General features: G+C 33.2%; 5 protein-coding genes across 6 annotated transcripts; 1 reads left to right on the top strand and 4 right to left on the bottom strand.

The window, feature by feature from the left end:
• Positions 1–425: 425 nt before the first annotated feature.
• On the top strand, positions 426–2,057 carry LOC143918051 (very long chain fatty acid elongase AAEL008004-like). The gene is made up of 6 exons (XM_077439716.1): positions 426–580; positions 667–857; positions 936–1,076; positions 1,145–1,250; positions 1,322–1,458; positions 1,543–2,057. Exons 1-6 carry the CDS (start codon positions 520–522, stop codon positions 1,708–1,710), a joined length of 804 nt encoding a protein of 267 aa, XP_077295842.1. The 5' UTR covers positions 426–519; the 3' UTR covers positions 1,711–2,057.
• Positions 2,058–4,133: 2,076 nt separating this feature from the next.
• On the bottom strand, positions 4,134–5,147 carry LOC143917764 (putative cytochrome P450 6a13). Its single transcript, XM_077439345.1, has 5 exons — positions 5,081–5,147; positions 4,892–5,010; positions 4,717–4,819; positions 4,390–4,641; positions 4,134–4,309 (listed from the first exon to the last, which is right to left on the bottom strand). Exons 1-5 carry the CDS (start codon positions 5,145–5,147, stop codon positions 4,134–4,136), a joined length of 717 nt encoding a protein of 238 aa, XP_077295471.1.
• A 1,310-nt stretch (positions 5,148–6,457) lies between these two features.
• Positions 6,458–11,327, bottom strand: LOC143917595 (phenoloxidase subunit 2-like). 2 transcript variants are annotated; one of them, XM_077439153.1, is made up of 13 exons: positions 11,266–11,327; positions 11,076–11,195; positions 10,811–11,003; positions 10,629–10,737; positions 10,428–10,548; positions 10,145–10,353; positions 9,822–10,074; positions 9,579–9,731; positions 9,354–9,488; positions 8,085–8,263; positions 7,865–8,007; positions 7,018–7,250; positions 6,458–6,934 (listed from the first exon to the last, which is right to left on the bottom strand). In XM_077439153.1, exons 2-13 carry the CDS (start codon positions 11,184–11,186, stop codon positions 6,707–6,709), a joined length of 2,067 nt encoding a protein of 688 aa, XP_077295279.1. In that variant the 5' UTR covers positions 11,187–11,195; positions 11,266–11,327; the 3' UTR covers positions 6,458–6,706. The 2 variants fall into 2 exon arrangements, with proteins under 2 accessions (XP_077295279.1, XP_077295280.1); XM_077439154.1 differs by lacking the exon at positions 11,266–11,327 and having other exon boundaries at positions 10,629–10,714; positions 10,800–11,003; positions 11,076–11,186.
• Positions 11,328–16,136: 4,809 nt separating this feature from the next.
• Positions 16,137–20,230, bottom strand: LOC143917594 (phenoloxidase 1-like). The gene is made up of 13 exons (XM_077439152.1): positions 20,209–20,230; positions 19,992–20,124; positions 19,726–19,918; positions 19,548–19,656; positions 19,360–19,480; positions 19,075–19,283; positions 18,734–18,986; positions 17,629–17,781; positions 17,418–17,552; positions 17,159–17,343; positions 16,943–17,085; positions 16,630–16,865; positions 16,137–16,561 (listed from the first exon to the last, which is right to left on the bottom strand). The coding sequence occupies exons 2-13, from the start codon at positions 20,100–20,102 to the stop codon at positions 16,334–16,336; spliced, it is 2,076 nt and encodes a 691-aa protein (XP_077295278.1). The 5' UTR covers positions 20,103–20,124; positions 20,209–20,230; the 3' UTR covers positions 16,137–16,333.
• Positions 20,231–20,755: 525 nt separating this feature from the next.
• Positions 20,756–22,712, bottom strand: LOC143917634 (sn-1-specific diacylglycerol lipase ABHD11-like). The gene is made up of 3 exons (XM_077439213.1): positions 22,192–22,712; positions 21,751–22,118; positions 20,756–21,676 (listed from the first exon to the last, which is right to left on the bottom strand). The coding sequence occupies exons 1-3, from the start codon at positions 22,627–22,629 to the stop codon at positions 21,538–21,540; spliced, it is 945 nt and encodes a 314-aa protein (XP_077295339.1). The 5' UTR covers positions 22,630–22,712; the 3' UTR covers positions 20,756–21,537.
• Between the last annotated feature and the right edge of the window lie 4,116 nt (positions 22,713–26,828).

The raw sequence follows: 26,828 nt of genomic DNA, 5'->3' as shown, positions 1-26,828 counted from the left end.
CACAACATTGTGGTACAATTTTTTTACACAAAATTGAAATTGTCTTGAAATTTAGAGGAGAAATAATAATTTATTCTTTACTTAGTATAACTATATACATATGTATTTCATTTAATTGTTGAAACATTTTCTACAAACTGGACACTATTAAATATACATAAATAAATGCATATAAATTATTCTCAAGAATTAATTTTCTATATTTACTTTCCTTTTTCAATCCTTTGGAAGGCAATACATAAGTAAAAGGTTTATTTGAACACTAATTGAACACTCCATTAGTGCTCAAAGCAAGAGAGCAAAAAAGCAATTAACGAAATTAACTATCAATAGCAAAAAATAAATTAACTGCGCTTAGTCTTAGTCTGCTTATAAGGGTTATTAATTGATTATACAGTCGTCTACTCTTTACACTTTTTGTATTCAGTTTTTAGTTGGGATCGCTCCAAACAGTCTATTTCATGTTTCAATACCATATACTGAATTTTTAAGCTTGAGTCAAAGAACTTTACAATAAAAATGGCAACAATTTTGAATCAAGCCATCAATGCATTCAATTACTTGAATCATGATTTGAGCGGTATTAAAATTTTAATATGAAATTGTAATTTTCTACATTTAAATTGTATTTACATATATTTAATTATTTCCAAAACGATTTTTTAGATCCTAGGTCACATCAATATTATATAATACTAAATCCATTTATAATGTTTACGTTCGCATTTTTGTTTTATAAATTCATTTATGATTGGGGACCCAAATTTATGGAGAAACGCGAACCTTATAAATTGGAAAATATATTGATTTTCTACAATGCGTCGCAGATTTTGATATCGGCATACATAGCATTTAGAGTATGTACATTTGTATGTTGAAATTGTTTAGTAAACAATTCAACCATCATCTTTGTACAAGAGTTTTAATCATTTCAGAGTTTTTATTTAGCATTTTGGACAGGATATTATAATTTTACATGCCAGCCTATAATTTGGGACGATACGCCTATTGAAAGAGAAGCCAATAGCTTAGTAAGGCTGTATTATTTGGTTAAAATATTTGATCTTTTGGATACGGTATGTATTATTTAATTTTGTTTATAAGTTTTCATAAAAATTTATATTTAATATAATCATTTTTCTAGATATTTTTCATTCTGAGGAAGAAGAATTCACAGGTATCTTTCTTACATGTGTACCATCATTTGTCGATGTTGGTGCTTGGGTTTTGCGCTCTCAAATATGTACCAGGTATTTTTTAAATGTTCTTCTTTCAAATAATTTTTAATTGCGATTTTAACTAAGATAATATTTCGTTGAAGCCGGCCATGGAGCATGGCTAGGAATCGTCAATTCTGCAGTACATACTGTCATGTATTCATATTATTTATTGACTTGCATCAATCCAGATTACAAGAAAAGCATATGGTGGAAGAAATATATAACACAGTTGCAAATTGTAAGAGTATATGGAAAACATGGTCGTTTTTTTTATCTAACACTGAAAATTATATCTAAAAATAATATTTGAATTGTTTTAAAGGCACAGTTCTTATTCCTGCTCGTACACTTCACCCGAGTTCTCTTCCAACCGAGCTGCTTATATCCTAAGTGGATATCTATATTAGTTGTACCACAAAATATATTCATGCTATTAATGTTCTCCGATTTTTATAATAGAACATACATTAAAAAGAAAGATAAGCAATAATGTAATATATAACGTTATACAATTGATAAGAATACATTTTTTATGATTAGGATTATAATACCATAAAGTAATATGTTTTAATTTTGAAAAATGAAAAAAATTTACGTTCATTTACGGTTTAGGGTTCATTTAAAATTAGAGACATTTAAATTTTATAGAAAATAAAAAATAATGTCATTATTCTTTCAAAAATTTTATATATAGGTACGTATAAAAACATAAAAAAAATTCTGAGCTTGATTTCTGTACATATGTACATATATTTATATGTAATATATATTTATATTTTTCAAACTTTGATGCGATAACTTTTTCAAAAATGATAAAATATTATAATATTCTAAATCAATTGTGTATTTTTTTTTAATTGTGTATTTTCAATGATTTAATTTGTCTAATATATTTGAATCTTGTTCTCCTTTACTTCCACCTCCCATATTGAGTTTATTTGGACACCCATTAATAGATATAGAATACATAGATATGCCTTTACATACAAATTTCGTTGGAGATCTTGTCGCCGTTAACTGAGGGGTGCGGGGGGTTTAACTAGAGGGGAAGTGGCTAACTCTCTCAGTAGCTAACTAGCTACTGAGAGAGAGAGTGTGCATGCACTCTACTTTCCTTTGGGTGTGCATGCACCAAAAGGGTGATCGGTTAGAGCGTCAGGGCGTATCTATGTATTCTATATCTATGCACCCATTTGAAAAAAATATCAGGTAATTTATAATAAGCTGACATTGAACATTAAATAGGGGATACATAGTAAAAATACGGCACATTGATATTCTTCTTTTAGGCATAAGTGCCTTAGGGCGAAATCACACAGGGAAGAATGGCACGTCGTGTGCTTGGCTCATACATTCCTACATTTCTTCAAATATGGGTTACACCGGTATCGATCATTGTCAAGCAAGGATAAATACAAGGATACAATTTTACCGAAAACACTCCAGGGGGTGATGCTGGACATGGCAAATTTTTTTCGAATGTTTATAAGTATCTAAAAAAAACCATGTGCCACGTTCCTTGCTATGTGTTTTCGCCTTAATCCGTATTCGGACGTAGTCATCTACAATGGGCAGACATTATTTATGATATGTGCGAATTCTGCCCTATTATTGGCAAGCAATTTTTCGAGTCCGAGTCCCATCCCTGACTTTATGTTCTGGAGCCAAGATATACAATATGCAGTAATTTGAGAAGAAATAATTTTCTGCAAACATTTAAGGAGAATCGATGAGTTTGATCCAACCAGTTGTTTCCTTTTTACAGGCTTATTTTATAAATAGTAATGACAAAATATGTTTTCCAGTTAACAGGAATAAAATCAAATTTAAAGGAATCAAAAGAAATTATAGAAGAAGTAGAGATGAGAGAGGGTAGGAATATTTATTTTTAGTAGTAATGGAAGTATATTGTCAAAGCCTAGAGACTTGACATAATCTTAGCAATATCCATATCAGAAAAAACAGTATTTTTCTTGAATATATGAATTGTTGAAAGCCTTTGCAAAAATTAAGGATCCGTCATAAGTTAATTTTTTATCATTATTAATAGAGGATATTGTGAATTTGAAAAAAACAAGGTCTAACAAGGAAGGTTGATCGTTACCTCTAAATCAAGTAGGAAAATCAAACAATTGAATCAGACTTGAATTTATAATATTGTCTAGACCTTGATAAACCGTCTGTGTTATGTAGGCGTTTGTGTTACTTGATAATGTACAATGTATATATCTACATATTTTTATTTGGGTATCGGTGGGTTTATCTGTTAGTTGCAAATATGCTATTTAACTCTGAGTGCTGATGCTTTTTCTGTTGAAAGCCCGCCACACTGAAAATTTCGCCAACATTTCCAACTAGAATTGTTTAGAAAGCAGGTATAAAAATTGTAGCTAATCCAAACAAACCCTAGATCATTACCTTAGATAACTACCGCCGAGGATTACAGCACCGTAATCAATCGAATATGAAAATAAAATCAAATATAATATATGTATGTACATACGCACAATGTATTTGATAAATCGTGTTTCAAAGTATTGAATTTGATCTTTATTTTGATAATTGTGTCTTATCAAAATAATAGTGGTTTGACCATGCTTCGCACAGTATTTGTAATCTAAGCCGCTTGAATGGCTAATCTAATAATAAACATTCATCTGTTTTGTCATTAAATTTATTTGGATCGAAAAGAAATTATATTTATCGACAGCCAATCAGAAATGAATTACACACAAATAACGAATGGTTTCCTTTATATACATATCAGGGAAGCGGAACTGAAATTGGAATTGGGAATTGGAACTGAAAAAGGAAGCGGAACTAAAAAAGGAATCTGGATCCGAAACAGTAACAGGAATCTGGAACCGGAACTGAAAAAAGAATCCGGAATAGGAACTGAAAAATTAATTCGCATTATGAGGACTTCAATTTTGGTTCAAATCTTAGATAAATCGTATCCAACCTTAAGATGTTTATCGATTTTGGATTGAATTTGATTTTTGGAACTGTTTTGGGGCAAGTTTTTACTTTAAAGTCTTTTAAAATATGAACAAGACCCAATTTTGTTTCTACAACACCCAACCTTTCGCCTAAAAATGAAGTTATAACATTATATCTAAACATATATAAACATTATTTCATTGTAATAATTTTACAAATTAAAAAATACCTATACAATTTCTAGGACCGTGTCCAAAAGGCATGTATGTTGAGGGATCCATATGTTTAAAATTTTCCGGTGAAAATCTTTCAGGTCTATAAACTTCTGGCTCTGGATGATATTGGGGATCCATGTGAATTCCTATCATAGGTATGTAAACTGTCGTTTGAGGTTCTAAAATTACATTTGTGTTTGGAATTTTATAGCGATTTTGGCATACTCTGTCCAAAAATGGCAATATTGGATATTTGCGAAGTGTTTCTAAAATGAAAATCGAATTTTATGTTTAGTACAATTTTTAAACATTGATAGTTAATTTTTATGATAATTAATTACCTTTGATGCACATGCCTAAATATTTCATATTTTGAATGGCTTCGTTAGTAACCATACCATTATGACTGTTTAATACTTCTTCAATTTCAATGAGAACTTTTTCCTAAAAAAATCATAGTTTGATATTTAGTAAAGGAGCTATAGTTTAATATGCATTAATATTACAAAAAAATACTTGGACATCTGGTGACATTGCCAATTCGTATAACGAAAATGAAATTGTACTACTAATGGTCTGAAATCCAGCTGAAAAAAATATTGCAGCTTGTGCCAAAAGGGTATCTCCCTGAAATTCTAAAAAGTACAAGTATATTTTCATGCAATATCATAATTTTATATTGATAAAAATAATATGTGTATTTACTTAGCTTTCCTTCATCGTCAACATTTTCGTCTCTTAATTTTTTCAAAATTTGTACTACATAGATCATTTCGTGTTTCTGTCATATTATTTCTTCTATCGAGGGCGTCGAAAAAGATCTTTCGTAGAAGTATACTACAGTCCGGCTTAAAAAAATGCATCCTATGTACCCAAAAGCTTTTGTTAGTGTTTTATAATGGTTGTGGCTATTTGCAGGTACTATATCTGCAAATAATTGGCTATTTGCAGGTACTATATCTGCGACAGGCGAAAAGCCTTCTGCGCATGCGCGTGAACTCTCACTGTCAGCGTGTTGACTGTTAAAATTTTGTTTTAAACCTCTTAAAATTTAGTTCGAACTCGTAAAGTGACACGTAGAGTAAAAAATATAATCCAAATTAGTTAATATTATTAATGGTTAGAAAATTATTATCATATACAACGTATAATACCTACATACAAGTGCAAGCTGCGAACTAGCTGCGAACTAGATTATTACCATGTGACTAATAAAATTAAAAGTTTGTGCTCAACTGTGTTTTTTCATTCAACTGTGGAGACTGCGTTTGGTCATAAAAACCGGCTCGGACTAAAATTCTCCCTACCTTTTTTGTTGTTGTTTCTTTTCTTAACGATTGTCGTTAAAATAAAGCACTATGATATAATCTACCATTTTAATGACTTTGGGTGTTTATTTTATTTAAGATCACTGAAATTTTACGCAAAATCACATATTTCTATGGTGTTCCGGTTTCCGAAACCGCGACTGTATATTAGAGTTAAACATTTTTTTTGAATACAATATGTGATATTAAGTAAAATAAATAGAAGTAGTTTAACAAAATAATCACAATTTTTCAAAGGCTGTAGTAGTTTTAATATACATATATATTCCAATGATCGTTTTTATTTAAGCTTGAAGTTTAAATATGCAAGTATCCTCAAAAAAAAATTAAGTTTCCTAGAAACATAACAGAATTTAGATATTTTTATAAGCGATAAATAAACGTTTATTGATGTTGTAATATGCTATCAATGTCAAATATACGGTAAACGAGTACTGCAATTATAATAATTATCTCAACCTTTAGCAAATATTAAGGCCAAACGTACACGATACATAGATCTTTGCCGTTTATGTTTTGACTATGCACATGTGCTATCTAAATATCAAAAACATGTGTGTAGTCCGAACTCGACATAAATAAAAAATACTAGACTAGAAAATGTCTGTTTCCCATGCCCAAAAAATCTAGTGTATTCCAACTGAAACCCTCCATTGCCCGGTGTGTGCTCATATTTACATATACAATTATGTAGTCATGCTGGTCCAAAGTCACATTCGTCCCCTTTATGTAAGTATGTTAAATAAAACAAATACTAATTATTTTACCTAATTTAATATTCTCAGATCATTGTATTACATTTACATATTTACAATTATTCACATCATTGAAATGTGCGAATTATTTTAAGCTGACAGTCTTTTAATATAGACACACATCTATCCTTAAACTACACATAAAATCCAGTTAACCTAATTTTCTAATGCTTAAATAACAAATTAATAATAATAAAAAATCATTCAATTTTTAAAATTCGTTTTACAATTTCACATATTCGATTTATTTATGTAGTTGTATTCCTAGGGTTTTGAACAGTCGTGTCTGTGAAACGTATTTTGATATCTTGAAGTTTCATATTCGGTTGCAAGAAGTCTTCGACGGCCGTGAAACGAGCATTTGGAGGTCTGTCGAATGGATAGCCCATGGACCGGCGATCAGGATAAAGACGGTCTTTGATTCCACAGAAGCTGAACGCATCAGAACACGGGACTCCAGCTGTATCTTGCTCAATCTGATATTCAACACAAATCTCATATTAGCTTTATGATTCTGATTTTGAATACACATACATAATTTACATGTAAATGAACATACCACATCTAAATCATAATTAGAGATCATGGCAAAGACTTGATAGTCAGCTCCTTTGGCCGTTCCTTTCGGCACTAACATATGCTGAGGCCATCCACAGCCGCAAAAGTTGAAAGCAGCTGAAGTCTCAGTTTCGTCACGGGGATCACCACTCAACGAACGGAACGTCCTCTCGAACGGAATTGTCACTGAAGATTCATCAGACCTGCGCACAATACTATTTTCTCCGGATTGAACTGTAAAATAAGCAAAATGTGTAAATATAAATTATTTTGTAGGAATATAGCACGACTTGTGCTATTACGATTCAAAACCAGTGATCTCATCATCGATTCTGTACAAACATGCATAACTCAAGGGCAACGTCCCCTTCGACCATTCCAGAAGAAAGAGTTCATCGCTCGATCGTAAAACGAACGAAACCCAACAGTGATGTCATCAGGAAACTGTAACACACGTGCCTCGAAAACCGCATTCTTAAACCAACGACGTCCTGGCGCTGACCCCACAGCTATAAAGCACGCGCCTCGAAAATAGCTCAGCACGTGTCCCCAACATACGTGTCCTGGAAACGAAGACTAAGCATCTGCACACGGCACGCCTCAAGCCAGAACGTATATAAAGCGACGCACCAGCTGCCAACACCAGAGTGAACCTCTGGAGTTCAACCAGCTCACTTCTCCGAAGCCCAACCTCTTCGTACATACAATAATCATTGTAACAATTGAACAAAAATAAACGATCCTCTTCCAAACTACACAACATGTGTTTCGTTAGGCCGGGATACGGTCAACATCCCTGCCTTACAATTTTTTCTTTTAAATTATCAAACAATATTTTTTTTATGTACCTGTTGTTGTAAAACGGTCCATTTCAATGAACATCAATCTGTGATCGTTCAATTGCCAGGGTAGACCACGTTCGTCAACCTTTGGAGCGATGAAAATTCTCACCGTGCCCATTTTCGCTTCTCCCGCATTGTTTACGTTGATTCTAAAATAATGCAATATGTTAACAATTGAAAACTATGAGAAATGGTTGTTTTATTTGTGTTGTTATAATTTTTTTACGTGTAAGTGAATGGTATGTGATTGAGATGCGTAAAACGGACTAGTACGGGGCCACGATTTGAAAAGTCCAAACCCCTTGATAGGTCTACATCACTCTGCATCCACAAGGTCTGAATTACATTTGGTTTTGCACCTCCGTTTACATTGATTGATGTTATGGTTATGTTTGGATTGGTTAGCTGTAATTAAAAATACAAAAGAGAATTAATAATAATTTACAATGCAATCTTGATTGATCAATTACTTTGCTATTGACAAAATTGTAACATCTGTTCATTACACCTGTTCCCACACTGTGAAACTGAAATTTTAAGGGAATGATGAGATTAAATATGTAATCCCTCTAGAAGTCAATTCAATTCTTAGAAGTTAAAAAAATTAATCTGCTGGGAAACGTTTTCAGAACGACCGAAGTAAGTGTAGGAATACAATATAGCTTGTACGAGCTTTCAGCAAAGCCAAAGCAATCATCTATTCGCTCCAGATAAACAAACCTTGAGTTCAAGGGAACAACCGAAATACTTCGTCCAGCTTACCGATAAAGGCGATTCGGTTCGCTCCAGATAAACAATCATCAAACCTTGAGGCACAACCCTTGAGCCTGGAAGAATCTTCGAGAACGAGATGACATCACCTCACCCATTTCCAGACCACCGATAAAGGCGATTCGACTCGATCCAGATGAATACCCACCAAGCAACCTTGTGGCACACCCACACAAAGGAAACCCTTGAACCCGGAAGAATCTCCGAGAACAATATGACATCACCGTGCCCATATATAAACCAGTACAGCAGCCACAGACAACTAGCCCATTTCCCCGTGAATTTTCTGTACTGACAATAAACTTGTATACTGAAGAAAATAAATTTCCTCTGTTATCTACAACGAGTTTCCATAGGCCGGGTTACGGTTACAACATAACCTCCTGTCCTATATAAGGATTCCCAAAAATATTCACTTTACAGTACTAAGTACAGGTAAGATACAGCTGGATGGCCTGAAAATGGTTGGATGATACAGATGATGAATGTATGTTTCAAAATAAGCAGAGAATAGTCTAAAAATACATTGGGACTCTTGATTCAACTGTGAAGATGAAAGAAGAAGCACATGCAAAACAACACAAGAACTAATCACTTCACATTAGTGGAAGAAAACAAATACACTTGGCTGGAATTAAATTACAATTACATTAATTATTAATTTTCCATATAATATAATTAAATAAAATTTTAAAATATATTAGAATTGATTATAAGAAATCACCTGAGCTCTGTTATATGGCTGCACAGCTGCTGAAGATTTAAACTTTTGGAAGATGTTATCAATTTGAGCATGCCACCGATAGAAGAATGGGTCTCTCATGGTAGTCGCTTCGTCTGCCATCACTCCAAAGAGTTCCTAAATTTATTAAACAATTTAAAAATAATTTTACTATTGAATTTCGATGTGCATTTGATAATATGTTATATATGCTATATAATAACATACCAAATATTTATTATCAGGATCGTGCACATAGGCTGTAAAGAGATGACCAGAATTGTGAAAATCTCCATAGAAATTTGCATTTGGTGAGAGCATACTCGACTCCATTATATTTCCGAGAGTGTCTATATCCAAGGGAACACTTTCTCCTGCTTCCTGTAAAGAAATTTAACGAAATTAATAAAATATATGGATATTTTAATTATGAAATTGAGGATATTTCAATCGAATAAATCAACAGGTTACATTTTCAATGTTTCCAGAACTGATAGCCGCATCGATTCTATCCCTCCACTGTTCAATCTGCTCAATATTTAGAATAATATCGTCACTAGGTCGATTGAGATCTTGCCAGGTTGCACCAGCTTGTCTAGGAGTCCATGCACGTCCTGAAGTGAGACTGTCAAGCTTTGAATAATATCCTTCAGCTATCGGATTGCGGAAGTTATTGAACCGCTTCACTCTCGCTAAACTATTACTTAGTCGCTCAGCGTTGTATCTAAAATGAATAGCACATAGGTTTATTGGTTTTATTAATCAGTTTAGTAATGTTTAAATTGTTTAATTACCGGGCTAAAATTTGTTGATGCATGTAATAAAAGAGTTCTCCACGTCTATCTTTGGCCACTATTTCACGATTGGCCGAGCTGAATGGATAGATGAGATGCCAATGCCAGTGATGTAGATTGATTCCGATATCTTCACGGAAGTATGCTATGCGGTGCTCTTCTTCTAAATCGGATGCAGAAAAATCTTTAGGTATAACGATTGGATTCCGCTGAAAAAAAAAGACATTGTAACAAAATGAAATTATCAGATTAGCCTTAAATTACATTTACATTTTAAACTCACACGAAGATTTTCTGGCACGACGGCGGAAACTTCACGAGCCTGCTGAAACACTTGCGAATCCACAAACTTGGATGGGAATGATTGCATCAAGTTTGGAAGTGGAATATCTTTAGTGTCTTCTCTGAATAATTAAATGTAAACATTAATAACAATAAATATCAGTAAATCGCAAGTAAATATATATATTTATCTACATATTACCTATGAAGTAAAGCTACTGATAAGCAATAATTAAAAAGTTGAGTATTAACACGATCTCTGCAGTATGCGGCTGTCGACAAAAAATCCTGCAATTCTCCGGTAGGAACTTCTGCAAATTACAATAATCGTGTAAAATTATATTTTATTAGATATAACGTATAGTTTATTAACGTTTAACTTACGAATCAAGATATCGATTAAATCTCCAGCAATGCGTCTGTGCTTTGGAATGAAAAGAGTAAATTCGGCTTGTCGTGGTAAATCTAAAATAGTAGTCAAATCTGGTACTGAAACGTCTTTCAGTGGAATTCTTTCATTCGCATCCTCTCCAAATCTATTGCTCAATTCAACTCCCAATGTCTCATATTGAGGAGCCTATTAAATAAAATATGATTATCGCCTGCTATAAATAATATACATATGTAATATAAAAATTATAAAATATACCAGAAAATTTTGGGGAACGTCGAAAACAGAATTGTTATCTCCCTTTGGCATAAAAAGGGGTTCACTTGGTCGATCGAAGAGTAGCTGTATACTTTTCTTAACGTCTGACATCTTGATGTCCTGTTGGGAATGTTCACACTTAATCTTATTTGTTTATTATAAATAATTTAAATTAAGAAGGAGCCCATACCTGCGTTGACAGAAGTATTCAAACTAGTGATTGTTTTCTTTAACAGTATTTTATAGAACATCATTATCTGTGGTTCACACCACCCTTTTCCTGTTTTGATCACACGGCTCTAAAAACAGGAGTCATATATTTAATTACGTGTAAAATTCTAGATTAGTGGTCGGCAACCTACTGAATTGATTTACCCGTCGAACAAAAAAGATTTTTGTTTGAAATTATCCGTATTTAAAAATGATATCAAAAACAATCGATGGTATGAAAATGTAGATATGAATATAATTGTAAAATATATATGTATGCGAATTTTGAATGGGTTATTTGAGAATGGAAATACACATTTTTCAATGTAATAAAACCGGACGAGATAGATCTATGTAAATGAGTTTGAATATTTTTAATTTATTCGGACAAATGCCTGTAACACAGAACACGATGCTTGTAAATCAGCATTTTATATATATTTTTTCTAAATAAGTCCGGAATACTCTGCGAAATAGACTAACGACAGAAAATCTTAAGTCCTGTGTACATCAGGTTAACTAAAACTCTAAATTAAGGAAGCCACTATTCAAATAATTATATAATATTTATGTCCTTAATAAAATAAATTTGTATTTACACACTCATATGCAAATATACGTATATTTTATATGTCATAAAAATGAAATTGTGCTTAATAATTTAGAACAATTTTGATTTAAACTTTTATCTACTATCCACATAAAATGCTCAAATTGAAATAGTTTACCCAGGCTCCAAAAAGGTTGCCGACCACTGTCCTAGATGTTTATTAATATTATAAATTATCCTAAAATTATAATTTCAAATGGTATTCTATGGTTTTGGAAAATAGTTCTCGCAATTTACCCAATGTTCCATAGAATATTTATTATAAAAAAATGTATTATAATATACATTCATATATGTATTATAAATATAATTTTTCTTTTAACCCATTTGAACCCAGAGCTCGCGTGAAAACACATGTCCCATGTGCCCAGGACTATTTTTTCGTTTATTTTCCAAAATCTTTGAGTTATTTCATGGGAAATATTTTTTATAGGATAGGGATGGATAATTAATTGATTTTTCAACATTTTTAACGTGAACGACCTTTGGGGCTAATGAAACATGTTTTTTAAAATAAAACAAAAATCACAATGGAGTCACATAATCAGTTATAATACTTTCTCACTGGTTATTTGTAATTTTATTGTTAAGAAATTTATAAAATTAATTTTAAAAATAACAAACATGCATCTCTTTGATAAAATGATATTTTCAAATCGCATAACATAACACACGTAGGTAAATATATTGTGACATACACACATCGTCAACAAAAAAAAGGGTGCACCCTTTTAAAAGAAGAAATGTCATAAACGAGATTTTGGGTTCAAAAGTCGTGAAAACAAAATACATGAAGACAAAATAATTAATTATTATGATACGGTACAAAACATTTGTCATGCAATGGAATTTCACAGTTATCACAAGCGGAAAACGTTTTATTTTTACAGTGTCCACAATTTCTCCTTTTCTGTTTGACTAATATCAAATGTCTTCCAACTTCCTTTTGATTTTGATTAACTTTGCCGGGTCTGAATGGGACCAATTGTTTTCGTTTTTGACCATAACACTTGCACAACGTCTCTGTTACCTGTCTGATAAATCCTAATTTATCAAATTTACAACCAAAACTTTTGCTTAGAATCCAAGCGTTATTCACAGCTACATCGATGTTCCAAAACAGAATAGGCATGTACCATTTTTTCCCTCTAATACTTATGTTATAGTTAGAAATATGGTTATCCATTTGATCAACCCCACCCATATATTTATTATACATATTTATACTAAATGGTTGATTGATTTCCACCCTACTTTTTTCTTTAACCGAATATCAGTTTCCAGGGGTGGTAATATGTATGTATGTGGAATCCGGAAGTTGAGACTCGTCCCAATTATCAATTTCTTCCCGTATCTCTGCAGTAGTAAAATTGCATTCTCTGGAAAAAAAATATGTGTCATTATCCCAAGGAGTCATATACGACTCCGTCGACTTTTGATTTTTTTTTTTCAGGAATATGAGATATATAAACGCAATTTCTCTTATGCATATTATACAATAAGTCCTACTGTATTAGAAACATAAAGATAAATAAAAAATATGTAAAAATAAAAAACTTACGTATGTTTTCTCTTCGACATATCTGCAAGTCGAAAAGCGCTCGATGTTATTCCCTCAAAACTCCAAAAGGAACTGATTTAATTTCGTGTGACTTTCTTAAAATTCATCACCAACATCTAACCAAGCGTAACCAAAGGTTTTACGGCCGGCCTGAGTGATCCCTTTATTTTACGACGCAAAATTGTAAAATGCCGTGAATGACCGCGCTGGCATACATCGTGTAAGTTCATAACTGACCGCGTGGGTTCAAATGGGTTAATTTAAACATATTTTTATGAATTTACACTTTAAGTTCTCGATGGGAGCTACTACACATATTTTTTTATCATGTTTTTAACCTCAACAAATTCAAAGTTTTGGGATGTTGCATTCTATAGATTAAATTCACACGGCTTTTTGTGGTTTTTGTAAAATTTTTATTCGAGTAGATATAGTTGTCTGACTGTTGATTTTAATTAAAACGTAACCACTATCTAATGAACTTACCACTGAAATATTCTACCTATCTACAAAAATTGCGTTTCATCATAAAAACAAACGAAATGATATCATTATTTTAACTATAATATCTGCTCGAAATTCTAATGGATATACGATAAAAGCTGAATAACTATCGCTTAAATCTATTTCCCATATGTGATATGTATGTATGTAAATAAAGAAATACATATAAAGTACATATAAAGAAATTAGCCGTATCAAATACATATGTATATTGATTTACACTCTCATTATCGTGGTACGATAGGTTTTTGAGCTCTTTTTCCTATTATGCTGTACATTAACATTCGAATAATATAATACTATGATTACTAACAAAATTAAATTAAAATTGTAAAATACAAAATGATCAGTAGATCAGTAGCTATTCAAATATATATAAGATGTATTGTGAACATAATTTCTTAATAATAAAAAGCATTTTAAAATCAAAAAACTAACATTATCTAAAATTTATTGTTTAAAATACATTTACAATTTTTGATCAGTAAGATGATCTGAAGTGTAAGCATCGATATATTAATAGATATAAGAATATTTCTTTCTCAGGATATGAGGGTATTGATAAATGAATTATCGATTTTTTAAGGTTTAAAATCAAATGGATATGATATGATATGGATTCTATCAATTCAACGAATTTTCTTGTCAATTTTCAAGATTAATCAAATCTTGAAAATGGTATTATTTTTATGAAATGTATGTACTATGTGGGTTACTAGAATATATGTATGATACTTCAATATTTTTATGCCTATCATATTTTTTTCATTGATTTATTTTAATCTTTTTTTCAATTCACGTACACGAATATATACAACCATTTCAAAACAAATTTTGAAACTGTACTGAATCTGAAAACTTTGTATAAGTACATAAATATTTACAAGCACAGCTTTTTCGTGTCTTTAGACACTAATTTTGAAAGAAGTGCAGCACTTTGAAGAGATTTGCAGATTCGAGCTTAGCTTAAAAAAAGTGTTCAAATAATAACTGCACAGTCCAACTGAAATTGGTTTGAATTCAATTTTGAGTAACAAATAATGTATAATATTCATAGTTAAAGATCTTACATCTAAATATTCTATTTTTGAATAAATAGAATAAATCTCACCACACTGGAGACGAAAAAAATAAGAGGCGACTTAATCGAAGTTTATTAATGAAATAATCATTACAATTATCTTATGTCCAACCTCTTTATTTTCAATGACAACACTCATCTTAGAAGTCACTCTCTCTCCGACGAAAAATCGAACAAATTGATTAGAGATTCCTTCTTTTCAAACAGGGTGGTTAAAGTTTGGAATAGTCTTCCCAGCAATGTAGTTATTTCTGAAAACCTTCATATTTTTAAAAATAAGCCAGATGTCTTTTTTAGACTTAAAGTGTTTTTATAATTCTTCTTTTCCCATATTTTCGTTTTCTTTTAGTTATCATTTTACTGTTCTATTTTTTTATCTTTGTATTTTATTTTATTTCGTTATTTCTTTTTCTTATTTATTTTTTCCTCTCTTATTTTTATTTTATTATTCTTATTTTTCTCATTTAATTTATATAAATGTATGAGTCAAACCCCTTGGGTCTATCGGCTTCGCCACCTATCCCAAGTATGTAAAATAAATAGATAAGAAAAACATTTCAAATAAATTAAACTACATACCTACATACATATTATATTTACATACAATTGCAATTACTCCATAGTATATAATTACATAATATGCATGGTAAACGCATTTTGCAGAGTCAATAAAATAAAGATGTATTATTTCCTATTACGATGTGCATATTAATTAACATTATAATAATATAATACTATGATTACTAACCAATTTAATTTAAAATTGTAAAATAGAAAATGATCAGTAGATCAGTAGTATAAAATAGATATAAGATGTATTGTGAACATAATTTAGTAACAATAAAAAGCATTTAAAAATCAAAATCAAAGATGTATTATATTTGATAAATAATTTGATGTTTTCTTTATCCTTATAAAAATAAGAAATACAAGGTGTGATTTGTGATAATTCTAACAAAGCATTTCAATTATGAAATGTGTGTTTCGTGTAAAGTAACTTTTTAATTAAATTACGATTATGCAAACATATTGTACATATACAAAATATGAATAGAAAATACAAACAAACGGCTTTTTTCAATAATTTTTATTAATTAAATAAATTAAAAATAATTCTCAGACTTATAATATATATTTACAACTATATACATTAAAAACTTATACTCAATACACTAATAATATAAAATACCAGTTGACACATTTAACAAATATCAATTTAATTTAACCTATGTATGTATTATAAAAAGAATCATGATTTCATTGGGTTCAAGTTATATTCCTAACAAATCGCTTCAGGGCCGTGGATTTTTCGGGTTTTGAACAGTCCTATCTGTGAAGCGAATAGTAATATCTTGCAAGGCCATATTCGGTTGGAGGAAATCTTCGATGGCGTTGAACTGCGCATTCGGAGGCCTGTCGAAAGGATAACCCATATCGCGACGATCGGGATACAGCTGATCCTTGAGACCGCAGAAGCTCGAAGCGTCGTTGCACTGCCCTGCAGAACCAGTCTGCTGAATCTGAAATCGACAATTCACAATAAGCATACGTTTCCAGCAAAGAAAATCTTCAAAGGATTAGTACGTACGGTATCCAGGTCGATGTTGGAGACCATCGCGAATACTTGATACGCAGCACCTTGAGGCGTACCCTTCGGCACGAGCATATGCTGGGGCCAACCGCACCCACAGAAGTTGAAAGTGGCGGCTGCATCATTGTTTTGGTCCTGAGGTCTCACCGAAAGGTCACGGAACGACCTTTCAAACGGAATCGTCACGGATGAATCCGTCGAGCTTCGGGTGATTGTGTTTGCACCACTTCGCACTGAAATAATGATCAGATTAATATAAATCAAATTAATATAGATTGTTTATATTGTGGTTTAAAACATTCAATTTTACATGGCGTGACGAATCTATCCATTTCGATGAACATGAGTCGGTGGTCGCCGAGCTGCCACGGTAGACCACGCTCGTCGTTTTTCGGCGCCATGAAGATTCGAACGGTGCCCCTCTTGGCTGCTCCACTATTGTTCACAACGATGCTGAAAAACGAAAGCGTTGATTATTTTCCATTCGATGTATTGAAACAGCCATTGTTTCATGTGGGCTACTCACGTGTAAGTGAACGGCAAATGGTTGAGATGTGTGAAACGGACTAGAACGGTTCCGCGCTCTGAAAAATCTAATCCTCTGGAGAAGTCGACGTCGCTTTGCATCCAGAAAGTTTGCAGTTCGTTCGGTGCTCTGATACCGGTGCTGTTTACTCGGACGGAAGCCACAGTTATATTTGGATTTGTCAACTGTTAAATTAAAAATATATATAACATTACATATGTATGCGTATCATTGCATTGAATTTATTAAAAATACATACTTGAGGTCTGTTATATGGTGGAGATGCGGCCGAAGACTTGAACTTTTGGAAGATATAATCGATGAGGGCATGCCAACGGTAGAAGAAAGGATCTCTCATTGCAGTGCCGGAATCTCCCATCACTCCGAACATTTCCTGAAATGATTTACATTAATGTTATTGTATTGGTGATATTATTATAATAACAATATATGTATTAACTTTAATATACCAAGTATTTGTGATCGGGATCGTGCATGTAAGCGGTGAAAAGATGACCGGCGTTATGGAAATCACCGTAGTAAGTTCTGTTTGGAGTCAGATCACTGGCTTCCATTATATTTCCTAAAATATCGATTGTCAACGGTAGCCTTTGTCCATTTGCCTGTAGAGAATTATACATATGATTAATGTTGAATTATATTAAGCAAAATGTTGGAATGCTAGGAGAGACGGAAAGATAAACACACGAGGTTACAAAATTGGATGAAAGAAGCACAAGAGAGATATTTAAATGGAATTGTAATGTAATGGAAAAGGTAAGAAGGAAGGCATTAGTGCAATAGATCAGAAAAGAGAAGACTATATGCGGGTTGAGGTCTATTAAGCAAAATGTTGGAATACTAGGAGAGACGGAAAGAGAAACACAAGAGGTTAGAAAATTGGATGAAAGAAGGACAAGAGAGATATTCAAATGGAACTGTAATGTAATGGAAACGGTAAGAAGGAAGGCATTAGTGCAATAGATCAGAAAAGAGAAGAATATATGCGGTTTGAGGTCTATTAAGCAAAATGTTGGAATACTAGGAGAGACGGAAAGAGAAACACACGAGGTTGGAAAATTGGATGAAAGAAGGACAAGAGAGATATTCAAATGGAACTGTATGGTAATGGATAAAGTTAGAAGGAAGGCATTAGTGCAATAGATCAGAAAAGAGAAGACTATATGCGGGTTGAGGTCTATTAAGCAAAATGTTGGAATACTAGGAGAGACGGAAAGAGAAACACACGAGGTTAGAAAATTGGATGAAAGAAGGACAAGAGAGATATTCAAATGGAACTGTAATGTAATGGAAAAGGTAAAAAGGAAGGCATTAGTGCAACAGATCAGAAAAGAGAAGACTATATGCGGGTTCAGGTCTATTAAGCAAAATGTTGGAATACTAGGAGAGACGGAAAGAGAAACACACGAGGTTAGAAAATTGGATGAAAGAAGGACAAGAGAGATATTCAAATGGAATTGTAATATAATGGAAAAGGTAAGAAGGAAGCATTAGTGCAACAGATCAGAAAAGAGAAGACTGTATGCGGGTTGAGGTCTTCGGGATGATACTTACGGCCACATAGGTGCCCAAGTTGATAGCTTCTTCAATTCTACTACGCCACTGATTTACATCGTCAATAGTTATTCTGATGCCATCGATACTTCTGTTCAGATCTTGCCAGAACATACCAGCTTGTCTCGCGCCCCAAGCACGCCCGGCAGTCAGACTGTCAAGCTTTGGGAAATAGCCCTCGGCAACAGGTTCGGTGAAGTTGTTGAAACGTCTAACTCTCGGCAGCATGTTTGACAGACGTTCACAGTTGAATCTAAAAAATTCAATGTCATTAGTATTATATTAATGATTCATAACTTCAGCGTTCCATGTATTTGGAATATTGAAATATGTATGTATACCTAGCGACAATCTGTTGGTGCATGTAGTAGAACAGTTCTCCGCGTCTGTTTTTGTCGACGATTGCACGGGTGGCTGAAGTGAACGGATAGACGAGATGCCAATGCCAGTGATGGAGATTGATACCGATGTCCTCACGGAAGTAAGCTACGCGATGTTCCAATTCCATGTCTGATGCGGAAAAGTCTTTCGGGATCACTATCGGAGGACGCTTTAACAAAAACATTAGTTATTATTTGAAAAATTACTATCGCGGGTGATTTTATATTATAATACTCGATCCATACCTGAATTGTGGATGGAATGACGCTGCTGACTTCCCTAGCATCTTGGAACACTTGGGAGTCGGAGAACTTGGAAGGGAACGTTTCCATCACGTTTGGAATATCAACATCGCGTGTGTCTTGTCTGGAAAAGATCGCAATATTACAAATGTATAATTGATTAATTAAAATCAATGCGTGGATGATTTTACCTGTGCATCAAAGATACAGAAAGGGCGTAGTTGAAGAGTTGAGGGTTGACTTTATCTCTACAGAAGGCACACGTTGATAACAAATCTTGCAGTTGATTTTGTGGAACCTCTGAAAAAATATTTCAATCAGTGTTTTGTGTGTTATAACAATTATATAAAACAATCATGCGATAATTACTCATGAAAATGTCAATCAATGATGAAGCCATTTTACGATGGTTGGGAATGAAAAGTGAAAATTCAGCTTGACGAGGTAGTTTCAAGGCTTCGGTGAGATTCGGAGCTCGGACCGACTTAAGCGGGATGGTTTCATTGCCGTCAGTGTTGTGACGATTTCCCAACTCGGTGGCTCTCTTTTGATATTCAGGTGCCTGAAAAGTGGAGTAGAATTATTAGTGAAAATAAGAAAAATCATAATGTGATATATGTATAAGTAATACTTGCCAAAAAGTTAGCTGGTGGTTGAAACACTGCGTTGTTAGGACCTTTAGGCATGAACAGAGGTTCTTTCGGCCTATCGAAAAGCAGTTTTAAGCTATTCTTAACGTTTGCCATCTTGATAGGATTAATGCGTCACCTATAATTATACAAAATGTTTAGTTAGTATGTTTTGCACGGTAATGAGGAGCACTTTTGAATGAGTGAAATATCAGTGTTGCACCAGTAATTCTTGAAACCTGAATATTTTTCTTTGCCTAATAATTCAGCTTTATAAAGGAAAAGATATACAATGTTGTGTTGTTTGTTTTATAAAGAAGTATCGGCTGGGTGCAAAAACCTCCGATAAAATACCAAACGAAAAATAAGATAGAAAACAATATGGAAATTTTGTGGTTAAAACCACAAATAACATATGTTTTAATCTTCATACCACACAACAAAATATTTGTATATATGTAATACAAAAAAGATTGATAAGTTTAATTTCGGTAGATTGTGTTCGTGAAAATTTGCTTCATATAGATAAGAATTTACAACAAATTTGGGCATGGTACAATTATAATAATAACGAATAACTCATATTGATTCATTATCAGTCTAATATGCGTTACAGTGATGATCTTCAAAATAAAAACATTTCATGATCCTTAAAAATCATATAAACTTATCCGAGTAGTGGTTTTGAAGAATTTCACTGTACTTTGTATCTGGAAAATAGAAAAAAATCAAAGGAATAAGATACTAAGAAAAAACTACACACATATTTTGAAGATGGAATGTTATGTTTTTATTATAATGAATAGAGAATAAATCAAATGGAGTGGTTCTTTTTTTTATTTTCAGTTGCAAACACGATTCATATAAAAAGCGTTTTATTTTTACGGTATCATTTATTTATTCCATTTGGTATGGTACATATCAATAATATCACTATTTGGGGTAAATCAACGACTATTAAATAAATAAAATTGAACTACTTATAAGTAATATTATTTTTGTAATTGAATAAATATTTTTAGGTCATCGGAAATGTATTCATAATACATTTGGAATGATATCATCAAATGGTCTCAATTTATTTTATAATATTATATGCGATAACTTATTCCTGATTTTTTTATTATTTTAATTTCAAAACGCACGCTTTAGAGCGTCTATTTTTTTCATTTATCAATAATGAACACATTTTTATCATATTATAATAAATCAACAATAAAGAAAAGTATTATTTTAAAAAAGATCATAAATATACCTTCAGAAGTACCAATTTATAAAATCGAAATTCAATTTGTATACATCATTATGTGTAAAGCATAATCACACATATAAAGAATCAGGAAAATTAAATAAATTACGTATAATATCATCTAATCTCTAGTAGGTAATTATTTTACAAAAAATGTAGGTACACCATTTCCAATACGGAATTGGAAGAAATTGAGTAAATTTAACTATATAAGTTCCTCATAAGCGAATTCACCGCCATTATTATTTTCTCTAGTTCATAATCGTTGCAGAGAAATACAACACAATGCTCTTGCAGTGTTTATTAATAGTTACATAAAAAATCACACACTAATTTCGAAAATGGTTCAGGCTTTTCGCTGTGAACCCAATGACCGGCACCCTCGATGAAAGTGAGATCGGCCAACGGAAACAGAGTCCTCAATTGAACGAGCTCATCTCGGCTGAAACGCAAAAACACACATCAGCAAACTCATATATGATCAAATACATAATATGCAAATAGTTTAATATTTACCCGACATAGTCTGAGTTTCCACCGGCTATAAATAAAGCATGTCCGTCATATTTAAGCCCGTCTAGCTTATCGGTGAAGAGTGCTATGTTGCTATTGAAATTTTCTTTTAGAGCGTTTACATTAATCCTCCATTGATATTCGTTCTTGTCGGAGACGATGAGATTAGTAATTATAAAATTTCTAATGTTAACATCTTTAACCACAGACGACAATTGTGCATCTGCTAGTTTTCTACCTTTAGACATTGGCAATTCTTTTGGAATCGACACGGCATTCATAGCATCGAAGAGTTCCGACATGAAGTATATATTCGGACTCGTTCTAAACGGTGATATATCGGCAACTATTAAACTAGACACCAAATCAGACTGAAAAAGCAATAAAATAATAGATCAATATTAAAAAATTATATATTCTTATAGAAAACAAAAATTAAAACACCTGCAATAAAGATAAAAGCATAGCCGTTCGTCCTCCCATACTATGTCCGAGTACAGAGATCTTCGGTATGCTTAATTTGTTCATCAAGGCTACGATGTCTTCTACCATGTGTCTATACGTGTGCTCGGGACAGTGCGGGCTGTCGCCGTGATTTCTAGCGTCGACGGCGATGATTTTTCTACCAGTTCTTTTGTGTATGACTTTGCTGAGGCTGGTCCAATTGCTCTTCGATCCTAGTAAGCCGTGGAATATGACCAGCGGTGGTAGATGTCCGTCGCCGTCCATGGCTGTTTCGTAAGATACATACGCAAGGTCAACGGTGCGGAATGGTGGATGATTTTCGGTGTCTGTGGACAGCCTGTTGACTAGCCGGTTGCATGGTGCTATAATATTTAAAGGCTTTCCGATTGTTGAGATCGCGTGGCGACAATTCAACATTTTAAGGTTGATTTGTGCGATGAATGTCACAAATGTCAAACACGGTGGCCCATTTCGAGAGTTGTCAAACTCAACAGCTGATCGTATTTGGCCGTAAGATAGATGGCATACTTGATAAAAAAAATTTCGAGTATTTTAGAAGCTTTCATAATAAGAATGGTTCAGTGATTCAGCGCTAAATAACCAAGGCCAATCCTAGGTTATTTAGTGCTCCAGGCAAAAACGTATATATACGTATACCTACATAGGAATATAGAACGACTTGTGCTATTACATTAAAACCAATGATCTCATCATCAATCCGGTACAAACATGCATAACTCAAGAGCAACGTCCTCTTCAACCATTCCAGAAGCAAGAGTTCATCGCTTGATCGTAAAACGAACGAAACACAACAGTGATGTTATCAGACAACCGCAACACATGTCCTGATAAGTCGTTTACGCGTGGCACATGACCCCATTCTCAAACGAACGACGTCCTGGCGCGGACCCCATAGCTATAAACCACACGTGTACCGAAGACACGTGCCTTGAAAACAGGTCAAGACGTGTCCTGGAAACGAAGACAAAGCATCTGCACACGGCTCGCTTCAAGCCAGAACGTATATAAAGCGACGCACCAGCTCCCAACACCAGAGAGAACCTCTGGAGTTCAACCAGATCACTTCTCCGAAGCTCAACCTCTTCGTACATACAATAACCATTGTAACAATTGAACAAAAATAAACGATCCTCTTACAAACTACACAACATGTGTTTCGTTAGGCCGGGATACGGTCAACATACCTTCCCTGCCTTACAGATCAATAAATTTCAGCGCAATCCCTTTTTAGTATTGTTACGTACTCCGCCGAGTAAGAGCAATCGGATTAGGCCGAGTAGAATCCCAGAGACTGTGCGACCGTTATAATTGGTTTCAAGGATTATCTCCAGACTAAGTGCAAGTAGGCTAAACAATGACCACCGAATTGGCGTAGTAAGCGGCACCCAGTCCTTTCTCAGAAGTGACCGATAGCGTGGGATTGATTGTTGTGGGAATACATATCCGGTAACCGGACGTCGAAGATGCCCTGAGTGACCTGTCTCTTTATAAGGGGGTATTAAAATCATATTGTGGCGGCTCGCTATACGACATGGTCGAGTTTGGTCACCTTCCTGCGAGTGGGGACCAACTCGATTGTGTTCGGAGTTAGCTACCACAATACCGTTTTCATGGCAAAAATTTTATTTTGGGCGATTGCAATGTGCGTAATAATCCTATTACCGAATACTTTATCATCATTCGACAAATTTTGGTTTTTGGCACCCCTCCCAAAGTTAGCGCTCCAGGCGACCGACCCTGACGCAAACTTCATTCAAAATACGCTATATCTATAAGTCAAAATATCTTAGGTATAATAATAGTTGATTTTTCTTCCTACTGCAAGCAGTTGTGAAATTAACTTAATCATAGTAAATATAGTTACAGTGACTATACGTCTTTTATTTAAGAGGATAATCCTGTATGTCACCGCTCTGTCCTTTTTTCCTTTTTTTGGAGAATTATTCGATGAAGTTTCGTGTATTAAAAGCTATTTATCATATTAAATGATCCATAATAGTTGAGTCAACATATGTATGTATGTAGATGAGTTAAAATATTTGATAGATTGACACGCTCCCCTCAAAAACATTTTAAAAATTGTTGAACTTTCCCAATGTCTCACTGAATCTAATGCCTCCATTGAACGAGTATTTTACAAATTATATTTGGATCAGTGAAAAAACCAATTTAAAATAGACACATTAGATATGGTAAACGGATTATTGCACAAATTGCGATCGCGCACACGACAATCGTTGCTACAAAAATCGCGAATACGGAATATCTGGCACTCGAGTTTTCGTTAGTACAATATTTGGCGATTGATTCGATTGATGGAGTTTTTGGGTACTAGATGTTCTGTGATCGAAATTTTAGTGACGTGCGCAGGATCGATTTTTGCAGAATAATCACCGAACAATTAGAAATATATATTTATACCAAATGCAATTTTGAAATTAGCTGTATACAATTATATGAATTCTTAAAAGACAAACTCGAGTTATTAAGAAGAGTTCATTCTTTTGAAAAATATCAAAATTAATGTCAGTTTAATTTCAATTATGTGTAATAAATATATTTGCTTGAATTTCTTATATTTTATAATAAATGTTTCTTTTTTTTTCAGGCAATTTTTTTCTGCAGGCAATGTGGCATTTTTGATTTAAAAACTGAAAATAAATGCATTCAAATAATGGTTCGAAGTTCTGGATATAAGTATGTACATACATACATAGAATAGGGTTGTCAGCCGACCCGATTAATCGGGATTGTCACCAGTTTCAAGTCTCGTGTCCCGGTGTCCCGAACAAACCTCTCGTGACGCCCAAATGTCCCAGTTTACTAATGTTTAAATTCCTACAGAAGTTTTTAACTCAGAATTAACATAAACTATAAACAAAAGGTCGATGTCTGCACCAGACAGTTTGGTAAACACAGCAACAATATTCAACAATGAACTATTTGTCTCTGTCTTATACTTCCTGGAGAGCTATGTGTAGAAGGGAAACAAAAAATGTGAATCAGGCATCAGTCAATTTTTCTTGAATCGATAATTTTCTCACACTCAGACTAAATGATTCATCACACGCAGACGCGGAATAGACACCGTCAGAACAGAAAGGCTAAAAGATTTCTGTGATTTTGCTAATATTGAATATAAAAATCTACTCTCACATTCAAAAACTAGGCTATCACTATTACCTGCAACATAACGCACTCTAAAGCTATTTGAAGCTTTAAAAGATTTTTTTTAGCTGAAGGAAAAGCACCAAAAACCTTATTAGATTTTTTCACTAATTATCTCAGTTAAGTCTATCTTTGGTTTCTTCATTGTAATTGTAGCACTTTTAATTTACATATATTAAAAATAGAAGGGAAAAAAATCAATTATAGATATTCTAAACATTATCACTTCGATTGAAAATATGTCTATAGAAAAGTTAAATATCTGATTTTTATTTTTGGGGTGGGGGTGTCCCGATTTGACTTGTATGAAATCTGACAACCCTAACATAGAATAACTATAGCGAGGCACTCATTGCCCACACTCTAACCGCGACCTTGTGCATACTAACATTTAACAATGACATGATATCCAGCTTTAAAATACAGTTTTGATATGGGAAGTGACAAACAATAATCATTTAGGTCAAATAATCATTTTGTATGCTAATTTTCGTTTGCATAATATACATATGTAATAATTATAACTCTACTATTACTACAATTTATCCAGATATTAATACGGAAAGTATTAAGTATCTAAAAAGAAATAAATAAAAATGAGAAAAGTATGAAGTTTTATGCCTCATACTTCAAGGACGTCATGGTTTGGAAAGAAGAATTACATGTACATATATTCTGGCTAAAGAACTACCCAACTGATTCGGCTGCAGCTCGAGGTTCTTGTTCTACTCGGCAACTTCTAAATCATGATTGCCAGTCTCCGAAGAGAAAGGGATATAATATGAAGTAGAAGAAATTTTAAATTTATATCAAATTGTCTATTGTATATTGGCGTTTAATAACATTTTACTTTTAAGTGATTTTGTTTATAAAAAAAATTATCATCAACTAAAATTTAATTTTAGTAGATGTTTAATTTAATTCAACATCTAGTAAAATAATATATTTATACACACATACATATTTAATCCAGCAGCATAGCTCGGTTGTTAAGCTTCTGCTTAACGTCGTGAGGTGCGGGTTCGATCCCAGGGCTGGGCCTCGAGTGAAAATGAATTTTTCAGAGTATGCTGCTGGTTAGACCTGGATTTGTGACTCCAGGTTGATCGTTTCCTATCAGAGTTTGTCAATTTTCTCTGATTTCATTGTTAAAACGGTTCCCGGTAAAAATTGGCCAAAAATCCTTCCTATATATATAATATGTCACCAATAATTTGTGTTTGATTAATGTGCAATAAATAAGTTTTTGTACGATTTGATAGATGTCTCATTGATTTGCGAATTTTTTAGTGTCTCGTAATTTAGTTACATATATAATGAAAAATGTTGCAATATTTGTAATTGGCCAGGAAGGCGCATTGGGGTTGCCTGTAATGCCTTCCTGGTATGTGTTGTCAAAATAAAATTTGTATATAAATATTATATCT

Source organism: Arctopsyche grandis, chromosome 10 (genome assembly GCF_051622035.1).
Source record: "Arctopsyche grandis isolate Sample6627 chromosome 10, ASM5162203v2, whole genome shotgun sequence".
In the NCBI taxonomy this organism is placed as follows: domain Eukaryota; kingdom Metazoa; phylum Arthropoda; class Insecta; order Trichoptera; family Hydropsychidae; genus Arctopsyche; species Arctopsyche grandis.
Note: the sequence above shows the minus strand (reverse complement) of the source record. Positions and strands in the feature narration are given on the sequence as shown.

Bases quoted from the DNA above. Each gene is read 5' to 3' on its own strand.
- LOC143918051 (XM_077439716.1), top strand. From the start codon at position 520: ATGGCAACAATTTTGAATCAAGCCATCAATGCATTCAATTACTTGAAT. The intron at 581-666 runs GTATTAAAATTT...ACGATTTTTTAG, and splicing joins CTTGAATCATGATTTGAGCG to ATCCTAGGTCACATCAATAT. The intron at 1,251-1,321 runs GTATTTTTTAAA...ATTTCGTTGAAG, and splicing joins CGCTCTCAAATATGTACCAG to CCGGCCATGGAGCATGGCTA.
- LOC143917595 (XM_077439153.1), bottom strand. From the start codon at position 11,186: ATGTCAGACGTTAAGAAAAGTATACAGCTACTCTTCGATCGACCAAGT. The intron at 9,489-9,578 runs GTATGTTATTAT...TAATAAATTTAG, and splicing joins ATCCTGATAATAAATATTTG to GAACTCTTTGGAGTGATGGC. The intron at 7,251-7,864 runs GTACATAAAAAA...CTTATTTTACAG, and splicing joins GGACCGTTTTACAACAACAG to TTCAATCCGGAGAAAATAGT.
- LOC143917594 (XM_077439152.1), bottom strand. From the start codon at position 20,102: ATGGCAAACGTTAAGAATAGCTTAAAACTGCTTTTCGATAGGCCGAAA. The intron at 19,657-19,725 runs GTAATTATCGCA...ATATTTTTTCAG, and splicing joins ATTGATTGACATTTTCATGA to AGGTTCCACAAAATCAACTG. The intron at 19,481-19,547 runs GTAAAATCATCC...GATCTTTTCCAG, and splicing joins TCTGTATCTTTGATGCACAG to ACAAGACACACGCGATGTTG.
- LOC143917764 (XM_077439345.1), bottom strand. From the start codon at position 5,147: ATGATCTATGTAGTACAAATTTTGAAAAAATTAAGAGACGAAAATGTT. The intron at 4,642-4,716 runs GTAATTAATTAT...TTTTCATTTTAG, and splicing joins TTTAGGCATGTGCATCAAAG to AAACACTTCGCAAATATCCA. The intron at 4,310-4,389 runs GTATTTTTTAAT...CTTCATTTTTAG, and splicing joins CGGTCCTAGAAATTGTATAG to GCGAAAGGTTGGGTGTTGTA.
- LOC143917634 (XM_077439213.1), bottom strand. From the start codon at position 22,629: ATGTTGAATTGTCGCCACGCGATCTCAACAATCGGAAAGCCTTTAAAT. The intron at 22,119-22,191 runs GTGTTTTAATTT...TTGCTTTTTCAG, and splicing joins TGCTTTTATCTTTATTGCAG to TCTGATTTGGTGTCTAGTTT. The intron at 21,677-21,750 runs GTAAATATTAAA...TTTGCGTTTCAG, and splicing joins GGAAACTCAGACTATGTCGG to CCGAGATGAGCTCGTTCAAT.